This window comes from Anolis carolinensis, chromosome 1 (genome assembly GCF_035594765.1).
Source record: "Anolis carolinensis isolate JA03-04 chromosome 1, rAnoCar3.1.pri, whole genome shotgun sequence".
Classification (NCBI taxonomy): domain Eukaryota; kingdom Metazoa; phylum Chordata; class Lepidosauria; order Squamata; family Dactyloidae; genus Anolis; species Anolis carolinensis.
This window is the reverse complement of record NC_085841.1, coordinates 316,308,607-316,332,351: the sequence shown is the minus strand read 5'-3', so window position 1 is coordinate 316,332,351 and position 23,745 is coordinate 316,308,607. Positions and strand designations below refer to the sequence as shown.

The following is a 23,745-nucleotide window of genomic DNA, read 5'->3' as shown; positions in this document are numbered from 1 at the left end:
AGGCGCTGAACAGGAAATGGTGAGAGCCCTGAATGAGCTACAAAACATTCTTGCATTCATCTTATAGGAAGGGATGGCTGTTTTCACTCTAGTGTTCACATAATATTGCTTCTTTCCCTCTTAGAGAAATAATACCTGTCCTTTATTTTGGTTTATGGTCAGGCATTCATATCCTAAGCACTCAAGTACTCCAGGGCAGTGGGAAAGAAGATGAGATTAAAACTACAGTATGCTCACAAAGTAGGACTGAACCTGAAGAAAAACTGTTGAGTTAATGCTGCTTTATTTCTCCATATCTGACTCCTTACACTTCCAGAGGCCCTATTTATTGAACTGCTTTTTCTGTGGATTTGTTATAAAACATGATGTTTTGGTGCTAAATTAATAAATACAGTAATTACTACATAACATTACCATGTATTGAACTGCTTTTTCTGAGGATTTGTTGTCTAACATGATGTTTTGGTGCTTAATTTGTAAAATCATAATGTAATTTGATGTTTAATAGGCTTTTATTTAACCCCTCCTTATTATCCAACATATTCGCTTATCCAACGTTCTGCCGGCCCGTTTACGTTGGATAAGTGAGACTCTACTGTAATAATAATAACCATCATCATCATCTTTATTTCTATACTGCCCTATATCCTGCAAGGGACTCACAGTGGTGTACAAGAGAAAGATTGGCAAACATTCAGTGCCTGAGAAACATACACAAAAGCAAATTCAAATAATAAACAATCAAATATATCAGGATATACTTATAAAACAATTCAAAATAACAGGTGAAAAAAATTAAATATATTGGGACACATTTCTCTAATGACTCTAGTAATGGTCAGAAGTAATTAACACAATTAAAAGATATCATACAGTTAGCAATGGGCCATTCGGACAAAGGAAAGTCTCCATGAGCTGGATCAAAATTTAAAATAAAGCACTAATCCTCCTCCTCCCCATACGCTTGAGTACACAAGTATGTTTTTAACACCTTCTTAAAGGAGAAGAGGGAAGGACAGTTTTCAGTTCTTTTGGGAGGGAGTTCACAAAGAAGGCCCCCCCTCTCGTTCCCACCAGCCATGTTTGAGACAGAAGTGGGACTGAGAGGAGGGCCCTCTCCACAGATAGCAATGCTCAGGTTGGTTTATATGCAGAGAAGCGGTTTTTAAAATACATCTAATTATAAACACCACTGACCCTCTTAGAACACTAGCAAAACCAGACTTTGTGTGTGTGGCGATGGAGAAAATATAATTTCCTTTCATTGCTGACCGTATGAGGCCTGCCCAACTTCAAAAAATGTTACTAACCTTAAGGACCAAAGTGGAAGACATAAACTGCTATTCTCTTCATTCTGTTTAATGCAGATGTGTGAAATGTTCACACATGCTAACTTCCACATGCACCAGGAAGCAAGTTGTGGGAAATTGTTGTAATATGACTCCAATTATTTTGTTCTGAAAACTGGAAAAGCTCAAGGGGGCAATGTCTTCCTTCTATTATGAAGTTGTTTCATGGTCATAATACCCAAGCTGCAAAACAGATTTAACAGAATAAATTTGCAGAAATACAATGCCCTTGCTACTTCTTTTAGTGAGTGTCATTGTATCTCTGAATGTTCCTTTTAGATGTGTTTGACTCTTGGGTATTATAGACAGGGAACATGCTAATTGCTTATGAGAGGCACACATCACCTGAATTTCTCCAGTTTACAGAAAAAAATTAATTCGGATCAGGAAGTACCTTACAACCTGTCCTGCTTCTATGGATACCTTCTCTTTACTTCCCATTACTTGCATTAGAATCTGAGCTTGTATTATATTAAAAGGTTAGCTGGCTAGCTCTTTCAATTATACTCTACTCAGCTAGAGCAGCTTACCTGCTAATGTAAGGTTACCCTTGTGGCTCCCCGGATTCTTTATGATGCTACAGGAACACATGGCATTTCTCCGCAAAAAGGAATGACATTTCCTCCATTGCAAATATCTTTTTAGCTGCTCCTCCTCTCTTGAATGGAAAACACTTGGGAAAGAGCTCATCTCTCCTCGGAGGATAAGTTTTAACTAGCTTGAATTAAAACATATGTTATTATGACTGAACACTTCCCTCCCCACATCCTTCTTTGGAACAGGGCGCTGAGTCATCACAGTAAAACACAGACTTTTAATTCCCAAACCAAGCTGACACCCAAATCTGTTTCTTAGCCCTTGATCTCAAATGGATGTTTACACTGAAATAGCTCTTCTTTCTTTGTAACAAACTAATAAAGCCTTAGGAAAACCAGTTATGGGTAGTTACATGGCAAAGACTCAGCATTATAGATTTATTTCGGACTCATGGCCCATTTTAAGATTGATGGTGAGGATGACACTCTCTTATATTATTCATATTGCCTACCATCCTGCAAGGTGGTAGCCTTTTATTCCCAGCTGACAAACTCTCAGGGAGTTGCCAAATGCATTAATACTTTCATGACTAACCTTCATCTGAATCCATATTCACCACATCCAGCAAATTATCGTTGAATCATCATGAAGTGGGTGGTGGCGGTGGGGGGAGGGGTGTTTGGGTTTACAACATCTCTTTCTGTGTTAAGAGCAAAGAAAGTAAACTCCATGCCTTTGTATCTTCATGTCTAGGAAATTGCAATATTCCCTGTAAACAGGTTTCCTGCATCCTATGAGAACTGATGCATGTATAAAGCACTTACCCTTCCTATGAACAATTCCAGTTCTTGCCAGTTTACACAGGCCAAAGAAAAATGTGTACTGAATGGCACTATTATCACTGACTTCCAAAATCTACCACCTCCATTCTGCTCCTAAAGGCATTAAGAGCCATGTATTTAATTAGTATTTGAACTGCCTCAACTGTAAAGTATTATGACTGAGTTGACCTAAAGTAATTAAAATTCTCTAGTGATTAATGTGTGACGTCAGTTTAATGCATGCTAGCCGATGCTTTTGCAGTATTTATTTGTTCTATTTATAGTCCATCTTTCTCCCATGAGTGTGACTTGAGGCAGCTGACAGTTAAATGGAACAAAAACAAAAGAAAAATAAAATCAACAAAAGACTGAAAATACACATAAAGTACTATAAACGGTTAAGAATTAAAATATACCAATGAAGGAAAACACAATACACATTCAGCTAAAAGCTCATTGTACAACACATGAAATCATTTGTCAAAAGGCAATTTGGATAAAAAAGAACTTTGCCAACTCATGGGAAGACAACAGGATGGGAACTTCATTGGCAAAGTACTCTAGAGTCAGATGCAGTAGTTATTTAGTTAGTTCTGTATTTAATTATAATGCAACATGCTTGAATTTCATACACACAATCCCAAAGTATATGCAAATATCCTTGAATGTCCTTCAGACTATTGTAAGGACCATGATTATAGATCCAAACATTTTTTAAAAAGCTGCATGTCATCCAGACACCCACAGCATTGGTTTATTTAAAAAACAACACATATTATGCCTACGTCAACAGGAGATAATAGATCACTGTTCACAAAAACCTATGTGAGTTCCAGTTACTCTATGAGCCTACTGTAAACTGAGACTAAAACTTGTATATTAAGCCTCTAGCTGCAATGCTGTGCATAGCTGCACTGCTGAGAACAGATTGACATCGATGGGTTTCAAGTGGCCTGTGCACAAATTTGTGACTAAGAAATGCATTCTTTTTTATTTTAATAGGAAGGAGCTGTTCACAGGATTAAGCTAGAGAAATTGAGTATTCAGATCATTGCTAGGCTAGTGCCATACATGGTACAGAGTTTTGTAGATGATCCTTAAAGGCAGGACTGCACCACATGTAGCCTGCACAAGCCATTGGTGTGGCCCACCAAGCATCGCCACCACCTCCCACTGCCCGCCTGCCACTTTCCCCAGCCACCCACCCATCACCCACCCCTGCTGCTTGCAAAGAAATTAGAAAGTATGGTATAGTAGTTTTAACCTTGAACTTTGGCTCTGAACCCACTGGGTGACTTTCAGTAAGTCACACTGTATCGACCTCAGAGGTAGACAAAGGCAAATGCCCTTTGAATAAATCTTGACAAGAAAACTCTGTGACAGGGTAGTCTTAAATCTGAAACAACATGAAGGCACACCATAACAATAACCATCCTAATTATTAAGCATTAATTAGACCTTACTTGGAAAGTGAGGTGCTAAAAGCCTATTTGTAACCCCAGGAGGCTTAGTCTATCTAATTCTGGATCTTACTATTCACAAGTTGTGCTTTAAGGTTACGTACAGACTGATCAAACAATTCCAGATTTTGTGCCTGCTCTTTCTGATTTGATTGCTGGGTTGAACTAAACCAACCTGGGCACCTGTTATAGAAAATCTTGTACTGGAAGCTGATAAAAATATTATGTGATAACTTAGAAGAGTGGCTCTCCACAATAACAACAGAAAGAACAAAAACAAAGTACTGGACTTTCTGGTCGTTTCAATCTGTTGGGATGCACTCTAAATCATTTTTTTTAAAGTAAGAAAAGCACTCAGTTCAACTCATTACCAGTATATCAGTTCAACAACAGATGTCAGACACTGGTCCTGAAGATTTATTTCTGTTCATTTGCCCTGTAAAGCTATTCCAAACCCCAATGAATTCCAAGGATTTGCTGTAATATTTTTATCTATTATACATTGCCTCGGAAGTGCTGATGAGCTGAGACATGATCAATAAATACTTTTTTAATAGTTTATCCACTAAAGCCATTTTTGTTCTCTATTATACTGTACTTAGTATGCACTGTCCCTTACCTTTTCTTTATGAGTAATTCTAGCTATATGGAAGTAATAATATACACCTCTTCCCCATTTTTAAACAGGAAAAGTAGTAACACCACATATTGCTAATTAGGAAATGTGGGATACAGTTCCAGCTTCTGAAGAAGATCAGAAGGCTAATCATTTCCAAATGGATTAGCTGGCAAGGTAACCATGGCTCCCTGCCAAGAAAATTCTTTTTTGTCCTAAAGAGTCTTGAATAAATCTCTGTAACATATCAAGAGCAATTAAGGCTTTTTTCTTGCTATGTACTAACAATAATTTTGAGACTGTTTAGCATCATCCCATAGATACTATTACTGCATGTATAATAGGAAATGACAGCACAACAAAACAAAATCACCAGCAGAAGTAAAAACAGGATAAAGAAGTATGACATTAGGAGTTCTGCTATAAGCATACACTTCCTATGATCACATGATGCTTTCAATTACGACAGTAGCAGCAATAGCAGCAGGACATACATTTGCTTCTTGCTTTTCCACCAAATGCAAAGAAAAACAAGAGAATACAATACAAAGTTCAACATACGTAAAGAGTGAGAAGATAAGTACACAATAACCCACCAGTTTCAAGATAACCATAATTCGGTTTATAGTCCAAGGCACTGTTTTTACCTACCAGAACAAGCCATTCAGAGACTGAGGTAGCTGGGCCTCTATTTGCAAAGAATTCCAAACCTCAGAGAAGTAACCATGAAACTATTTCAAACTCCTGTCAAATGTGCTTTAGAGCAGTTGTTCTCAAATATTGATCCAAATGTTTTAGATTTCAGCTCCCAGGATCCTTGACCAATGGCCAAATCAGCCTTTGGACCAATCAGCCTTTGGTTGTGGCTTCATTTAGAGGACCACAGTGTAAGAACCACTTCTTGAGATGCTATTGGGATAGAAAGAAGACCATCTCCTGTGGGTCTTTTATAAGAGCACAGAACACTTTAGGTGACATAGTGCCAAATTCTTTACACTTTTGTAAACCATCACCAACAGTCTGAACTATATCCTGAAAAGCAATAGCAGCCAATGAAACACTATTGTAGCACAGAAGTCATATGCTCCCTATTACCATGGCTGGTTAATGGTATGGCTGCCTCATTCTAAGCCAGTGGCTATTTCTAAATATCCCTGAAATAGCCACATAATTACAATGAGACATAATTAAGGCATGTTTCAGTGTCATCATGTCCAGATCACACATTTTTAGAAAAGGGTGCATAAAGTTCACTAGCCCTAGCTATGCAAAAGCATTTTTCAGCTATGCCATGTACTTCATCATGCAGTGGGTCTCAACCTGGGGTCCCCAGATGTTTTTGGCCCACAACTCCCAGAAGTCCCAGCTAGTTTACCAGCTGTTAGGATTTCTAGGAGTTGAAGGCCAAAAACATCTAGGGACCCCAAGTTGAGAACCACTATCATAGTGGGTGGTTGGACTGGATGGCCTTGAGGTCTTTCCCAACTTTATATATCTATGATTCTATAGCTTGGCTATCACTTATTGTAGTTGTTGTTGCTATGTCTATTTATATTCAATGTGGCTTTTTAGGACAGAATCCAACAATGTACCCAAAATACAAACCCGAGGGTAGTCTATACGAGTAAAAATACATCTGTTCACTCTGAGGCCAGCACTAGCAGTTATAACACATGACGACTTCTGGCAAGAATCCAGAACTTTGCAGGAAACTGTAGTAATCTGGGGATTTGCGGACATGTGGAGAGCTGGAGTGAGTTTCATTCAGCCTGATCCACAGTCTTCACAAACACCAACACCATCAGCTTTTTCCTGCACAGCGAAGGGGGTGGGTTGTCCTGATTTCACAGTGGTCTCTGCCTCACAGGCCAAGGAACTCTGTGCAAGAACCATTCCTACCCCCACCCCCCTTCTTTTTGATTGCAAGGATGCCCCATTATGGCCCCAGCAGATGTGACTATAGTATCCACTCTCACAGGGAACTCCTTGGCTAGCAAGACAGCAGTTACAGTAACATAAACACAAGGGGACGTGCCAGCAGCACTGATGCAGTCTCAGTCATGCTGGATACCTGTGTGGTGTCACAGAAGATTTAGCCCAGTGTGCGGGTGCCATTATAGTAACTCCAGGGCTAATCTGGAGCATAATTTGACTGTAGGGACAAATATCAGTCCATGAACTATTGAATGCCAATCTGTAGAGAAAGAAATAAACAGTTGTAGTCAGTGGCACAAATACAATGGTGCTCTGGCACACTGGAGGGAAACTCTGCTAGTCTCCTTCATCAGGTATCTTAAATAGTACTCATTTGAAGAACTATGCATGGTTTAGTTCCCCTTCCATCAAGCTGGTGGTCCATTAGATTATATTCCTTTTATTCGTTTTATGTTTTAAATGAGTTCTTATCTCTATTGTATTGTTCTTGCACAATGTCAATTTTACTGTGTTTTTATTCATTGTAATATGTTTTTATTTGTTATACTTTGTTACTGCTTTCGGGCCTTTGTCCCATATTAGCCGCCGCGAGTCTCTCCGGGGAGATGGTGGCGGGATAGAAGAATAAAGTTATTATTATGATTATGATTATTATTATTATTAGTGAGAAGAGTAAGAATTTCTTTGTACCCACACATAACAACCTGTTTGGGCTTTGGCAGTCATTACAACATCATCTGAAGAGGATGCCCAGGACCATACATTACTTCCAAGGAGCTATGTTTCAGTTTTGCACTTGTTGGCATGCTACTCACTTCTTGGGAAATCTTTTTAAAAAACAGCATTTCACTTTTATTTGTCCTTCATAATTTCACAATTTCAGTTGGGATGAGGAAGCAGAAAACATTATGCAATTGAGGAGCAGAAATGATTATGCAATGCCTTTTTCTGGCATTAATAAATTCTGTCATAACTAAACAATTTTTTAGACTTTAAATTGCCCTCAAAAAACCCAGCCTGCTCAGATCCCTTGGAACATTTTTTGTCATTTGGTTCATTCATCTGCCCTGCACTGCAATTATTCCACATTGTTCAGAAAGGCATTACTGTCACTTTTGAAAGTTCAAGAACTAAGAAAAAGAAGTAAGTTCATTATGAGATCAAACGTTCACAAGATTATTTTGTCCTGACATGAAATATATAGATGTAAGCAAAATACTACTCTCTCCTAAGTACCAGAAGGCCAGTCTGTCATTCCAGCTACTTTACTAAAGATAAAACAAAAATCTTAATGTCACTCACCAGAATCCCATGATTCATTTAAGTCTGCATTAATAAATGTTTTCATGCAACTAAAGTAATCTCGCATCACATGTAGAGGAACACTACACATAGGAACAGTCTGATCATCTATTTTGAATGCAGCTTTTAAAAAAACCCCAAATTATCTAACTAGGACAGTTTGAATTCATTGCAATGTTCACAGTAAGGTCCACCTGTCTTCATTTTAGGCTGCAATCCTATATACTTCCTTGGGACTAACCCCATTGAAATCACTGTAGGGATGTTCACAGAAACATTCCAGAGGTTTGTGATTACAAGGATATACTACAGCAGTGGTTCTCAACCTGTGGGTTCCCAGATGTTTTGGCCTTCAACTCCCAGAAATCCTAACAACTGGTAAACTGGCTGGGATTTCTGGGAATTGTAGGTCAAAACACCTGGGGACCCACAAGGTTCTTCAGAAAATTGTGGAATGCAGTCTGCTATCCAGTGTAGAGCAAAAAAGTACCTAGTGGGAGACAAATTTTATTGCAAACCTGAATAGATAATCCAAAATGGGACTGACATTTTAAATTATTATTCCAGGGAGCCCCCAGTGGCACAGGGTCAGCAGTTTGGAGCAGAATGAGCCCCAGCTTCTGCCAACCTAGCAGTTCGAAAACATGCAAAATGTGAGTAGATCAATAGGTACCGCTTCGGCGGGAAGGTAACGGCACTCCATGCAGTCATGCCAGCCACATGACCTTGGAGGGGTCTACAGACAACACCAGCTCTTTGGTTTAGAGTGGAGATGAGCACCACCCCTCAGAGTCAGACACAATTAGACTTAATGTCAGGGGGAAACCTTTACCTTATTCCAGTGATGGAAAACTGCATAGACAGGATTTTGTTTTCCGTGAATGTCAATGTGAAAACGCTCTCTCTGTTAAAATCCATTTCTATATCTCTTTGTCACAGCAGATTTGCTAAATGTTTATTCACATTCCCTTATTCATACAAAACTGAAGTCAAACGTTATTTCACCTTCTGAACTATGTGCCTTCCTGCCACCAAAAGTGACTAATTAGTTGCACTTCAACACATTTTCTATCAGCATGGAGAATAAATTGCCCCAAAAGAACAAGGGCAGTTAAAGTCACTTTCCATAAAATCTTTATCCAGCCCACTGACTTCCTGTGTTCAAAGTTAACAAGATTTAGAGCTCTAGCACACAGATTTAAATTTAAATTACTTCTCGGTGTAATTCTCACATCTTGCTATTCAAGAAAGACTGTTAAGCCAAGTATGTAGGTGATTAATAATGAGATAGCATTAATAAAACTATTCAATAATTATTAGTGGTCATAGCAGTTAAAACTCTAACCTAAATCATTATAATTGTTCAGATATGTCTGTGTATAAATATTTTCAGTAGAAGCAATTGCATTTTATTACAAGAATATGGCTCTTACTGAAATTCCCCAGTTAGTTACTTATGAGCTTTACCAGCTTCAAACCTGTTTCAAATTATTAACTAAACCAGGAGTGGAAAACTTCCTGGGATCAGAAGACACTTGATCCTTCAAAAACTATAACATCATTAGATGTTCCATCATCAGACCACTGTTGCTACCCAAATTCAGAAACAAACAGTGATGGATTTGTGTCTGCTGTTCCTGCAGAAATTTGGCAACAAATACAGCTCTATAGTGAGTTTCCAAAGCTTGAAATATTAAGTTGAAAACATAAATTTACGAATGAGGAGAATCAGCAATAGGGAAATGAATGGTCTGTTAATGCTTGGTAAATTTGAATTTTCTTATGCTATTGTTGATTGTTAAATAGCTTTTAAAGAAACCTTGTGATTTATAGAGAATGGCATGTTTTGAGATACACATACACAAATACACACACACACCATCCTGTATCAAGAGATCTCAAGAAGCCTTAGAATAGCATTAAAAGAAACCTCTTTTAGAAACAGTCAACAATATAATAAGTTAAAAACAGATGTAAAAGATTTTAAACTTTTTAAATCTATAAATAACAATCTTTGGGTTGCATTGGTGAGGTTCAAAGGCTTTGGTGATCACTGTTGTCCCCTAGTGGCACATTTTATTATTGACTTCTTCAATAGTGCCTCATTTACTGTTTTAATTGCCTACCACACTCTAGCACAGTGGTTCTCAACATGTTGGGTCCCCAGGTGTTTTGGCCTACAACTCCCAGAAATCCCAGCCAGTTTACCAGCTGTTAGGATTTCTGGGAGTTGAAGGCCAAAACATCTGGGGACCCACAGGTTGAGAACCACTGCTCTAGCACTATTCTAGATTTATTGGATTACAAATCCTGCAACTTGTCTAATGGTTTAGGATGATGGGATTTGTAATGCAATGCTAAAAAGCTCGAAGGACAAGGAAGGCTGTTCTGAAGAATGGGATCTAGCAATTTGTTCAGTTAACATTTTGTCACTGATATGTATTTTTTAACTCATCATTTTAAAATTGTTGATTTTTCATCTTGACAATAAACTGTGAGCATATATCTATTATCTGCCTCCCTCAACAAGATTGGTTTTTATTGGGAACCTACAAAGACATCAGTACCTAATGTCTTGTTGGAAAACCAAAACTGGTAACATTTTCTCACAGTACTGTATCTTATTCAGAACACATCAACAAACAGCATATCAGCTGTCTTCTTTTCAACAAGCTTATAGAAAGGCCTTTTTGTTTAATAAACTGATTTTTCTAAAAGCATCACATTAGACCTGGTCACAAGACTTTCTGACTGAGTGCCTCTTATTAGGCTTGCTTTTTTCTTTTCTGTCCAAAGATCCAATTTCGTGTTCTAGCAGTTGTTAGAAGTGTTTGTTGAAACGGGGTAGTGGGGTGAAAACAGGGCATTGCCTTAAGCAACATGGCAACTTTTCTTCTTAAGCTTACAAATGCAACTTTGATCACTCAAGTCTCAATGCTTCCTGCAGAAATCATTCCTGATATTTTATGAAGCATTCTTTTCTCTATCTTTTTTTTTTGAGACTAACAGTATTGTGTTAATTTATAAGAACATAAAACCACTGACCACTTTATAGGCCAGATTTTGCTCTTCTATATGTGACTGTCGGTACAAAGCAGTTAGGAGCGAAGAAACAAAAGGCTAAGAGGCCAGTTTCGGCATGATGAAGCAATGGAAAGAAGGGAAGTCTGTCTAGAAGCAAGGAAAATACTAAGAACAGGCCTTACGGTGAAAAGAAAGTAATTCAAGGACAAGGTGGGATGGGTGCAAGGAGCTGGAATGACAGTGGAAGCAGGCAGGGAATTGTACAAGGAAACAACAACAACAACAACAACTTTATTATATCCCACCTCATCTTCCCAAAGCGACTCATGGTGGCTAACATGGGGACCAAGCCCAGTAATGCAACAATTAAATACATCAACATAAGATAAATTTCAATTACAATGAATTAATACATAAAAATATAAAATATCATCAGAGCAGGTCCAAGGTAATTTTCAAGTATAGGCAAACAGAAATTTTGGCGCCCCCTCCCCCAAAACCAATCACTGAAAAATAAAAGTGTTGGATAAGCGAAAATTTTGGATAATAAGGAGGGATTAAGGAAAAGCCTAAATAAAGAACAACACTCAGAGGAAATCCAGACAGGAAGAAATCAGGGACAGCTAACACCTCACAAAAAAAGATTCTCCCAGGCAAGAGGAAGCCAGGCCTTGAAGCCACAGGGCTATTAAATGCTAATCAAGGTGATTAATTACAACATCCACACAATTACAACATCCCAACAGCAGGGCCGGTCGGAGATAAATTTAAATATTAAGCGGGGGCGCTGAAAAGCGCCCCCCGCCGGCCCCGCCTCCTGCGCCCTGGCCCCGCCTCCCAACCAGCGTGCCCTGGCCCCGCCTCCCGCGCTGCGTGGGAGGTGGGGCCAGGGCACGCTGGGTGGAAGGCGGGGCCAGGGTTGGCCCCGCCTCCCATGCTATTCGCCCTGGCCCCGCCTCCCACGCAGCGTGGGAGGCGCGGCCAGGGTTGGAAAGAGGGAGGCTTCGCCGCCCGGGGAGGGGAGGAGGGATCGCCTCCTCCCCTCCCCGGGCGGCGAAAGGAGCAGGCTTCGCCGCCCGGGGAGGGGAGGAGGGATCGCCTCCTCCCCTCCCCGGGCGGCGAAAGGAGCAGGCTTCGCCGCCCGGGGAGGGGAGGAGGGATCGCCTCCTCCCCTCCCCGGGCGGCGAAAGGAGCAGGCTTCGCCGCCCGGGGAGGGAAGGAGGGATCGCCTCCTCCCCTCCCCGGGCGGCGAAAGGAGCAGGCTTCGCCGCCCGGGGAGGGAAGGAGGGATCGCCTCCTCCCCTCCCCGGGCGGCGAAAGGAGCAGGCTTCGCCGCCCGGGGAGGGAAGGAGGCGATCCCTCCTCCCCTCCCCGGGCGGCGAAAGGAGCAGGCTTCGCCGCCTGGGGAGGGAAGGAGGCGATCCCTCCTCCCCTCCCCGGGCGGCGAAAGAGGGAGCCACAAGGCCAGGGCGCACTGGTCGGGCGGCGGGGCACCGTCAGAGCGGTGCCCCGCCTCCCTCCCAGCCTGACGGCGCCCCCCGGGACCTGCGCCCGAGGCGGCGGCGTCACTGGCCTTTATGGTGGGGCCGGCCCTGCCCAACAGACAAGAGCTCTTTCTCCCACCCTGGACATCATTCCACAGACAAATAAGCCCCACTTGCCTTGCTTCCAACAGACGGCTTCCAGAAGGCCCACCCAGCTCCAGAAGGCCCGCCCGGCCCACCGGAAGGGCTGATGAGGGCTCCAGAAGGCCCGCTCGGATCACCAGAAGGGCCAACGCGGGCTCCAGAAGGCCCGGCAGGCCCACCGAAAGGGCCAACATGAGCTTCCGGAGCCTGCGCTGGGCCTTCGGGAGCCTGCGTCGGCCCTTCCGATAGGCCGGCCTCACTGCACCAATGGAATGATTGCGCCACCAGAGGCCGCTTAAATGGTCTCGCCGGTGGACCGCCTCTGAATATCATAAAAACATAAACTCAACAGCAACCAATAACCAATAGCCGGGCACAATGGGCATGTTCAGAAATTGAGGGCAAGGTAATAATTATACATGTGCAATATATTGCAAGGTCATTGGTAAGATGGGTCAGTAAGAGGCTGGGTATAGGTGGAGGTAAAAGGACTCTGTCAAGTTGTGCCGAATTAGTCAGCACATGGAAATAACCAGGTTTTCAAGTCTTTCCAGAATGTGGCCAGAGTGGGGACTAATCTAATTTCTTTTGGGAGGGAGTTCCAGAGCCGGGGGGCCACCACTCAGAAGGCCCTTTCCCTTGTCCCCACCAACCGTGTTCGAGACGCGGCAGGAGCAAGAGAAGAGCTTCCCCAGCAGATCTTAAGGTTTGCTCAGGTTCATAGTAGAAAATGTAATTGCAAAGATAGGCTGGACTCGAACCGGAAAGGAGTAGGGAAGCTAGTAGGCTATGATATGAGTATTAGCTAAATGATAGACAGTGATGCTAATATTACACTAGTACTGTTTTCTTGTATTTCATTGCTAAGATTTTTAATCATTAATTTTGCTATTCTTTTACTGCTGTTGTAAATCACTTTTCTTGGTTTAACTTCAATTCAAATTTAGAGAAGTGAGGGGTAAATATAAAGTCAGGTACAGGACTGGAAAGCTAGTAGAGCTGGTGTCCTGACGTTTTGCCCACATCTATGGCAGGCATCCTCACAACCTCTGAGGACAGATTGTGAGGACAGATTAAAAATCCTTTAGGCAAATAAATAAACCAATTTCTGTTTAGAAAAGCTTCACTGAAAAGACTAGCAGAACATATTGAATCAACAGTAATTGTTATTGCCAAACAGCAAAACTATTATCCATGTAGCATTTTTTTCTGTCCAATCATTCCAATTTCTGATTGCAGTATTGATTCTTAGAAGTCCTGAGGCTTAACTACAAGAAAGGAAGTGCCAGTAATTGCTCACACAAGTTAATTCATCATAAGGAAAGCATCTGACTCACTAATGCGTCTTGCCTTGTGAATTCAAATACCAAGACATTTTAGCTAAGGAGTTGTACTGAATTTTTCCAATTGATTTTTTTTAAAAGTTTGGATCCTGCCCAGCCACATTTTGTACAGAAAATAAATGATCTTTCATGACTCTTTCTACCATTTTACCATTAATGTCTTTGAAAAGCATTATTTAAATGGTAACTTTTTTTTTTGTCTATAGTGGCCGTCTGTATTTTAAAAATAACCTTTTACAGAGTAAAGGTGAGTGCAAAGTACAAGACAATTTTAATAAATAATAAACAGAAGACATTTTAGCATTTCAAATGTTTTGAGGATCAAGCTATTTAGCAACCGAAACAAATACTTCATCGTATCTAGTTCAACCACAAATGCCAAGCAACTAAACAAAACATTATATTTTGCTCTTCAAGGTATAGCATTTGGAAAGTCAGTGTTACCGCTACTATTTGACAGTTAAAACAAATTTCTGGTTACTTTGATTTGCAAGTCCAGTTGGGTCCCAGAAGATCACTGGGGCAGAAAAAGAATTTCCAGACCTCCTGCTCTAGTTTATCCCTTCCCTAAATATACAGTACATCATTTACCTGACAAGATGTAAAATCTGACAAGACATGATAAGGAGAATATCTTTATTTTTATAAAGAGGTAATACAGTACATGCAGTCCAGAAAGCCTGTATGTATTGTGTCTGAAAATTTGCAGCCAGCTAAACCATTCAGGGAGATACAGATTTTAAATCAGAGACCTTCCTCCTTGAATCCAAGAAACATGATCAGCCAAGAGCAGGGATTGAGAGATAAAAGTACCTCTGTTAACCAGAGGACATTTTCTATGGCCGTCCCCAGCCCGTGGAATGACCTGCTGGGAGAGATTTGTCAATTCCAGACTATATTTGAGCTGAAATCAGCAGTTTTTCCTGGTAAGCCTCTCCAGATTATTTTTAAATTGTGTTTTTAAAGTATTTATTGTAAGATTTTAATATGCATTGGTGTTATTTGCCCTTTTGACTGGCCCTTGTGTTGTGTTAATTATTGTTTCTCGCCTTGATCCACATGAAGACATGGGTAAGAAAAAATAACAACTATCATTATCTTAAAGATCTGCTTTACTAAAGATTTCTATTTTTCTCTGTGCTTAGCTGCAAAAACTTTGGGTTACGGCCTTTGAATTGAAACTCACTAGTAGATACGTAGAAAAATGATATGCATGTCTTAAAATAGAAACATAAATATTTTTAAGCTATAGACATCCACCTGTAATATGTACATTTTTGTTAATAAATACAAACATTAGTAAATAAATAAAAATATAATGTGGCATAATAGTCAGACACAATTGTTTTTTACATTTTGCTATACTAGCATTGAGAGATAAAGTTGCTTCCTGAGAAATCACACTCCTAATGTATCAACTGTGGCAAATTAAGGATATTATTTTTATCAATTTGCTGTTTAAATATCTAAAAAGGATGAAAGATCTTCAAAAATAGCCAAAATGCATTCAAAGAAATATATTTAAAGGTTTTTAAAAGAAAATGTAAAGCATTACTGATCAATTCCATATTCAACAGAAACATTAACAATTTTATCAACTTAATGTTTTGCAGTTTAACAAATCTACACATCACTTGCATCCTCACCTATTGTCATTGCCTATGTAAGTAAATATAATTGATACACATAGGAAAATTTCTATTTTAAAAATTCAATTCATATGTAATGCATTTGGTTATTATCTAACATACTATTTTCATTCCAAATACATGTCCCTCAATAACTAGAAAATAAGCATAACTTCAAGGGCACATGTTTGATCATGCAGTTTTGACTAGTCTGTCTTGTGCAGGAATCAATGGGACTTGCAAAAGAGAAGTTCCCAATAGATTGTATCTCATCTTAGCATTAAAAAAATTAAAATGACTCACCTGAATCCAAGTGATGTTGCTGTTGTTGTTGAATATGAAAGTCCCCACCGGCACTTTGATCGAGGCCTGGTTGTCTCATAGAAAGTCCGGAATGTCCACATTCAGAAAACCCGAGGTGCAGTTGTGCTTCTAGGTCTTTAACTGACAAGAGATTTGCACCAAAATATCTTGAATTGTGATCATCACTACATACAGATTCCTCTTCAGCTCCAAGAGCAGGCAAGGGAAGTATTCTGTGGTGTAGCTGTGGGCTGGGCAGACATGATGACAAAGGAGAAGGCAGAGGCGACATCTGTTTGTGTGTATTAGATGATGGGTATGAATTATTAAAAACATTGCTAACCGCTGCTAAAGAGGGAGACGGTGGCTTTTTATCTTCCTGTTTAACACTGGTCCTTGTCTGACATATATCAGGATCCAAACGTATAGGCAGGTGTAAAGATGAATATTTACTGTTCTCTGGGGGCACTACAGGTCTTGTTTCAGATATTCCTGTTGACTTTGTAATATGAGGTAATCTCTTCCATGTTGCCGTTTCAACTAACTTGTCACTCTGTATAACTTTCAGTATTGTTTTATTGACTGCTCCAATGAGACTACTTGATTCATCAATAACATCTTCTTTTTTATTATGTTGCTGAATATAGTCTTCATGGGGTTTTTCCTGCACCACAGTGGAAAAAACAGAACCTGTTGATGCTTTGCTTTCCCTTCTGTCAGCAGAAGGTACTTGGCCATATTCTACAGAAGCACTTAAAACTTGCTCTGTTTCATATTCTTTTGATGCCACTCCATCCTCAGGCTTGCTTTTGCAGTTTTCTGCAGTATGATTATAGCCATACAGCATTTCAGGTGTTTCAGTCTTATCAAAAGCCCCAGATCTATTGGCGGGAGCTTCTTGGAAAGAGTTCCCCAAAGGGCCGCTCTGCTGCCACAGAATCTCCTTAAGTGAATTATCCACATCATCTAATAAACTATGGCTGGAGTGTGCAAAACAGTGTCCGGTCACATCATTATCATACTCAGAGATGGATATAGAGATATCAGTATCAGATCCAAAAGCTTGATTTTTCTCAAGCAAAGGCCATTGTCTTCTTAATTGTTCTGGTCGTTTATTCACATCAGATGATAAATTATCTTTGTCCTCCAGGTTCTCCTGATATGAATACACAAAAGAACTGGATGAGACATCTGCAGGACATGTGGCAGAAAGCAATTTGTTGTTTTCTGATAACACTTCTCGGCGGTTCAAAGCAGAAGACTCCAAAACTCCCGAGATCTTTCTTTTAATTCTCTTGTTTATAAAATCCTCAATGCTCTCTCTCCGTTTGCTAGGTTTCCTTGCTTTTTTTGTTTTTGTGGACTTCTTTTCGATGGATTCTGAAAAAGATTCTTGTTGATCCCAGAAATCCAGGTTCTCATTATTTTTATTTTCAGAAATGTCTTGTAGCTTTCCATCTTGGTTTCCCATTTCAACATCTACAATTTGGCTTGAATTAAGCAAATTGGTCAAGAGCTTTTCCTTCTCAGCATTTAATTTATAAAGCTCAGTGAGAATATCCTTAGTAGTTGTTTGCTTGAAAAAAATGTCTCCAATGTCTTCACAGGTCTGCCTTCTTGATCCCAGAGCATCTGAGCTCTCCCTCACTTGATAGCAATTAAGAAAACATTTATTCGATTTGTCCAGAGTCACACAGCCCTTGTATGTGAATCCTCTGACTTTTCCCCTTGGAAGACAGAAACTGACGTAGCAAATCTCTGTCACAGGTCTGTGCAACTGGAGGATAGTATGAGTGCCTTCCATTGTGCTTTTCTAACTATTCATGCATTTAAAAATGATGAGGTCAATAATCTTGCATGACACACCATGTGATGCAAGGGAAGTAGAGAAACATCTGATTAATCTTCTACAATAATTTTTCCTGTTAAAGAGAAAAAGAGATACTTTTAAATAACAAATTGTTTTGGATGACTACATCTCTCAAAAGTAAAAATAAACAGATAACAAATGCAGTATTTTAGTGCCCTTAAAATACAATCCAGGATAACACTTGCATTGTGCTTTGGATCATTATCTCAATTGCCACTCTTTGACCTTTGAGAGAGGAGAACAGCCAGACATGCTCCCATTATGCTGGGATTCAACTGTTGCTGAACTTAATATTCCCCCTCTTATTTATTTATTTATTTATTTCAATTATTTATACCCCGCCCTTCTCACCCGAGGGGACTCTTCCCTCTTCATCCCTTTTCCCTCATGTGCCCTTTTTCCTTCATGTGCCCAAAGCAGTTACTATACTCCCAACTCAAGAACGGAAAACAGAATGTTGGTGGACAGGAAAAGAGATTTAAAGATGGGCTTGAAGCTAATCTCACAAACTGTAGCATAGACACTGAGAATTGGGAAGCCCTGGCCCTTGAGCGTTCTAACTGGAGGTCAGCTGTGAGCAGCAGCGCAGTGGAATTTGAAGAGGCACAAATGGAGGGCAAAAAGGAGAAACATGCCAAGAGGAAGGCAACCCTGACCGAGACCACCTTCCACCTGGAAACAGATGCCCTCACTGTAGAAGAACATGCACATCAAGAATAGGACTACACAGTCACCTACGTACCTACCTCCAAGACACTACACTTGGAGGCCCATCATACTCAGACAACGAGGGATTGCCTAAGTTTTAATTATAAGGCAGAGGGCTGGGACTATTGTATTAACTATTTTACAGCCATTCTGGGAGCTTTTGGCAACATGTATGTACGTTAAACAAACCAACAATAAATCAAATTCAGTCAATCACATGAACGTTTAGTTAGAGACCAGTTATAAAAGAAATATCATACAGTTAGAAATTTCCCAAGATCATCACATATATCTCATACATTTGTATCCCGTCCTTCTCACCAGAGGGGGGGGGGGGACTCAGGGCGGCTTCACAATCGGCAGCCATTAGATGCCAAAAACAAGCAGTTATAAAACAATTACAATTAAAACAGGTAATTAAAACATCAATTATAAAAACAACATTTAAAAATTGCACAAGTCTAAGTCATAGTCCAGAGTCTGTCCATTATCCGTCACATAAATTGCTCTTCTTATTATTGCTACGTTTGCTGCTTGAATGCCTGGTCCCACAGCCATGATTTGAGTTTTTTCTGAAAGGACAGTAGGGAGAGGGGCAATCTGATTTCATTAGGGAGGAAGCTCCACAGATGAGGGACCACCACTGAGAAGGCCCTGTCTCTCATTCCCACTAATCAGGCATGCAAGGGTGGTGGGATTGAGAGCAGGGCTTTCCCCCAATGATCTTAACCTCCGATGTGAATCATAGAAGGAGATATGTTCAGGCAAGTAAGCTGTCTATTACTATTGTCTCAGTAATCCTTAAAACAACTTGTAAGGTCACTTGTGTAAGGCAACTTAGGAGCTCACATCTAAAACAAGATTTGAACCAGGGACTTATATAATAATAATAATAATAATAATAATAATAATAATAATAATAATAATAATAATAATACCCTTTATTTATATTGCGCTCTATCTCCCCAAGGAGACTCAGAGTAGATTACAACATACAGATAGGCAAGCATTCAGTGTCTTAATACAGTGAAATAACAATGACATACAAATGCACAGAACAAAGGTAAAGACTTCCCCTTACATCTCTGGCTTTCTGGAGGTGGTACTCAACTCTGGACATGGGGAGGTGCTCTTGTTCCATTTCCAAGCCGAGGAGCCTGTTGTCCATAGACACCTTATAGTTGTGTTGTCGGAATGGCTGCATGGGCGCCTTTATTACCTTCCTGCTGAAGCGGTGCCTATTGATCTACTCACATTTGCACATTTTCAAACTGCAAGGTTTTCAGAAGCTACTGCTGACAGCAAGAGCTCACCCCAACCCACAGTTTCAAACTGCCAACCTTTAGGTCAGCAGATTCAACAGTTCAATTGTTTAACCCATTGCGCAACCATGACCCCAATATAGAGAATATTCTTAACAATTACACCCATCCCCACGTATATTTCACATGGTGTATATTGCACTTTGGCAACCTCAAGTTATTTTATGATCCTGTTCAGGGTGCTGATACTTACTGTTAATGACTTGGAATAAAAATACATGAAGGAAACCCTCTCCCCATATTAATCAATTCAAGCTTTAAATTATCCTGATGAGTCACTTCAACAGAAGTTGCAAGCGTGGAATAGTTGCCATACCATTTCTTTTTATATATATATATATAAAAACCTCTCTTCAGATGTCCATGTTCCTAAATAATTTCTATTGTACATACCATGAAAGGCATATTTTATGATCTCATCTGCCTTCTCCCATAGATATCAAAAGTATACATCACAATTTATGATGGTTGACTTTTTAGAGATCAACGTCAACTGAAATCTCAGATGCATATTTTAGTTCATCTGAGTTCCCCAAATTCATACTATCATTTGCACACTGCAAACAAAGAGAGCAAACTACCTTCTGCTATTTTTAATTTTTGTTTTTTTATAAAAGAAGTTTTGTTTTTCAACATAGTTTTCTCTGTAATGCTGTGCATGAAAGTTATACTATCCAGTATCACTACCATTATTGTTTTGAACAGGGCTTGGGAAAGCTATTTTTTAAAAAGTAGCAGCCAGAATCCCACAGTACCAGAGTTATGTTGCCAGGTTCCTTGGGAGATTCCAACAAGTCTCATTTTAAGCACCACAGAGTTTCCCCAGTTCTAGTTTGGAAATTAGCACATCATAATATGTGCTAGTTGATACAACATGTAGAAGCAGAAACAACATACTATGGAAAATTTAAATACAACATCAACAAAGTTTGCTTTTAAAAATAAATAAATTGAAAATTAAAAGAAAAGATTTCAAATAGATCTTGTTCAACAGAAAACAACTTTCAGTTATAAAGATCAACCAGAACATTTAGTGCCTTCTTTTTTTGGCTCTGGATAGACATAGATATAGATACTTATAAAGTATGATGTATGAGTTTGTACTAATAGTGGTACAGAAGCCAGATACACAGTAATTGCATTATGTTTTTTTCTAATTTAATTTCCTCAAGTCACATGCATTGTATGTTCCGTTTCAGCTTTTCTCCATTTTTGACTACACTGTGCTTTTTGTTCAGTATATAACAGCTTGGAAAAGTTACTTATTCATGATACAACTCAGCCATGCCCCAGCAGCATGGTCAGTAGCCATAATGCCTGTGGTTCCGTAAGTTGTAATAAAAATTAGTTATATAAATTGAGACAGACCCACATAACTTCACACAATAAGGTTGAAAAAAATCTCACACCGCTTAAAGAAGAGATGTCTCACTATCCCCACTGATACGTAAGAAATCCAAGAGTTGTATTAGGATAAGACAGTGATGCATTCCATGACACCGTATTGGTATAATGTATAAATTCAAATTTCAACTAGTAAGCTAGATATACTACAGTCATCCCTCCAAATTTATGTTTTTCAAATTTGCAGATTTGATTATTTATGGATTTCATCAACAACGTTCTCTCCAAGAACCTCTAGGTTCTCCAATGTGACTTTATGGTCACCTTCCTCCAGTCAAGCTGAAGGAGCTAGAGATTTCTAAAGAAAGCACCTTTCTAGGAATCTCTAATGACCTCATCACAGTTACCTTTGGAAGCATCCTACAATGCTTCAACTCCAGCTGGAGGGATGGATGGGCCTGCTGCCCATTACACAAAGTAAGAGAACTCCCTGTGGAGGCTCCTCCTCCAACTGGAGGGAAAGTATTGTATGACACTTCCCTCTGAACACGGGAGGCTTCTCATGCTATGCTGGCTCTAAAGGAGTCAGCACGCTTCTGCGCCACTTCGGCAGCTCTTTCCTCATGTGATCAGGGAAGGGTTACTGCAAGGGAGCGATAAGTGGGGCAACGTTCGCCCCAGCTGCCCCTCATTTCGGTGGCGAAGCCAGGTGAAGTAGGATGCTTCACCTGGCTAATATGATAACGTCCTTAGTCCTCCAATGCACTTCTATGTTCAGCTTCCAGAGGAAGTTGACCACTAAGTTGTGCTGGAAAACCTAGAAATTCCTAGAAAGATGTTTGCTCAAGTAAAAATATAGCCATGTCTTTATTCACAGTTTTTCACTTTCATGAGGATCCTGTGTCCCTAACTCCAGCGAATGTGGAGGACTGACTATAGTTTCCAGTGGCAAGAGGAAAAAAGCAGTGTGAATATGACAGTGAAAGAGAATTTATGATGGATAAAATTAAGACCCACCCAGCAGGAGTACATGTGTTCTGACTAATTTTCACTCAGTTCTATATATCCAATATGTGCAACTTTACCCTGGCAGTAACCCATTTAACCTCAACAGCTAAAGGCTACCCTCCAATAATTATTAACTCTCTTTGCTGAAGGACTAATTTATGTTTGCTGATGTGTGAGCCAGTAAAAAACACTGCACCATCGCTGTAGAAATTAACATTGTTGTTTTTAAAGACTTAAAGCCTAACAATATTCAGCTGATTTGGATCTCTTTTTAGAGAGAAAATGTGGGATATAAATCATCATCATCATCATCATCATCATCATCATCATCTCATAATATGACATTTTTGTGTGGAAAAATCGCAAAATATAACTATCAATGTTAAAATAAATGTTATAATCCATTTTGCTAGAATTCTTTTATGCTGCATAGTGAATAAAAGGCTGTGTGTAACCTTGGCCAAACCACAGATACATAAGTTGATTTCATGTTCCAGAGAGGTTTGCAGAGGGCAAAGGAATCAAATTTTCACAGTAAAGGACAATGCTATATCATCTAGCCAGTTTTTCGTCCTTAGAAGAAACAGCATATCACCGCAAGAAATGGTTGAGATAAGGAAGTGACAAGATAATAATGTTTACAAACTTCCCACCTCCTCTACTCCAAGAGTTCAATCAATAGTCTATTCACATCTTTTCATCACTGCAGCTAGCAAAGAATCTTATAGGTACACATTAGGCTATATTGTTAAGACCACATTCTCCTAAACTTTAAACGTGTTCAGACATTTTCTTTCTCTTAGTTACTGAAAGTCCTGGAATACAGCATCTCCAAACTGAAGACTTCTAGTGCTAGTCAATTGTTGCTCTTCCACCATATACAAAGTTACAAAGATATTCTATATACAGTATATGGTTACACAACCACTCTTCAGTTCTATTATTCTGATGTCAAGATATCTATTAGTTTCAATGTGACACATAGCAAGAGTGAGTCTGTTCACATGAAAAGAGGTTTGTCAGTTCTCAACTAGATACAGACAATTTAAAACTGAAATAAGATTCCACAAATCAAGAAGGATATTGGCAAACTAGAACATGCCCAGAGAAGGGCGACCAAAATGATCAAAGGTTTGGATACCAAGCTCACTAAGAAATGGGTTAGGGAGCTGGATAGGTTTAGCTTTGAGAAGAGAAGGCTGAGAAAGAACATTATGGCTGTTTAAAGATTTGAAAGAATGTCACATTGAGAAGGGGGCAATCTTGTTCTCTGCTGCTCTGAAGACAGGACATGGAGCAGGGGATTCAAACTGCCAGGGGGGAAAATCCACCTAAACATTAGGAAGAACTTCCTGATGGCAAGAGCTGTTTGACAGTAGAAAATGCCACCTTGGACCATGGTGCAGTCTCCATCTGTGGAGATTTTGAAGCAGGGGCTTGATGTTAATCTGTTAGGAGTGCTTTGATTGTGTATTTCTCCATGGCAGGGGGTTGGACTGGATGGCCCTTGTGATCTCTTCCAACTCTGTGGTTCTAAGATAGCTAAC

General features: G+C 39.8%; 1 protein-coding gene across 4 annotated transcripts in view; it reads right to left on the bottom strand.

Annotated features, from left to right (window-relative positions):
• Positions 1 to 23,745, bottom strand: part of fmn1 (formin 1) — a 222,357-nt gene that overhangs the window by 179,391 nt on the left and 19,221 nt on the right. For 3 of the 4 annotated variants that reach the window (XM_062968198.1, XM_062968197.1, XM_062968199.1), the window contains one exon: positions 15,947 to 17,868. In XM_062968198.1, coding sequence (XP_062824268.1) covers positions 15,947 to 17,750 — 1,804 coding nt within the window. In that variant the 5' untranslated portion in view covers positions 17,751 to 17,868. Of the gene's footprint in view, positions 1 to 1,879; positions 3,882 to 15,946; positions 17,869 to 23,745 lie in introns of those variants that run through there. The other variant, XM_062968200.1, reaches the window with a different exon arrangement.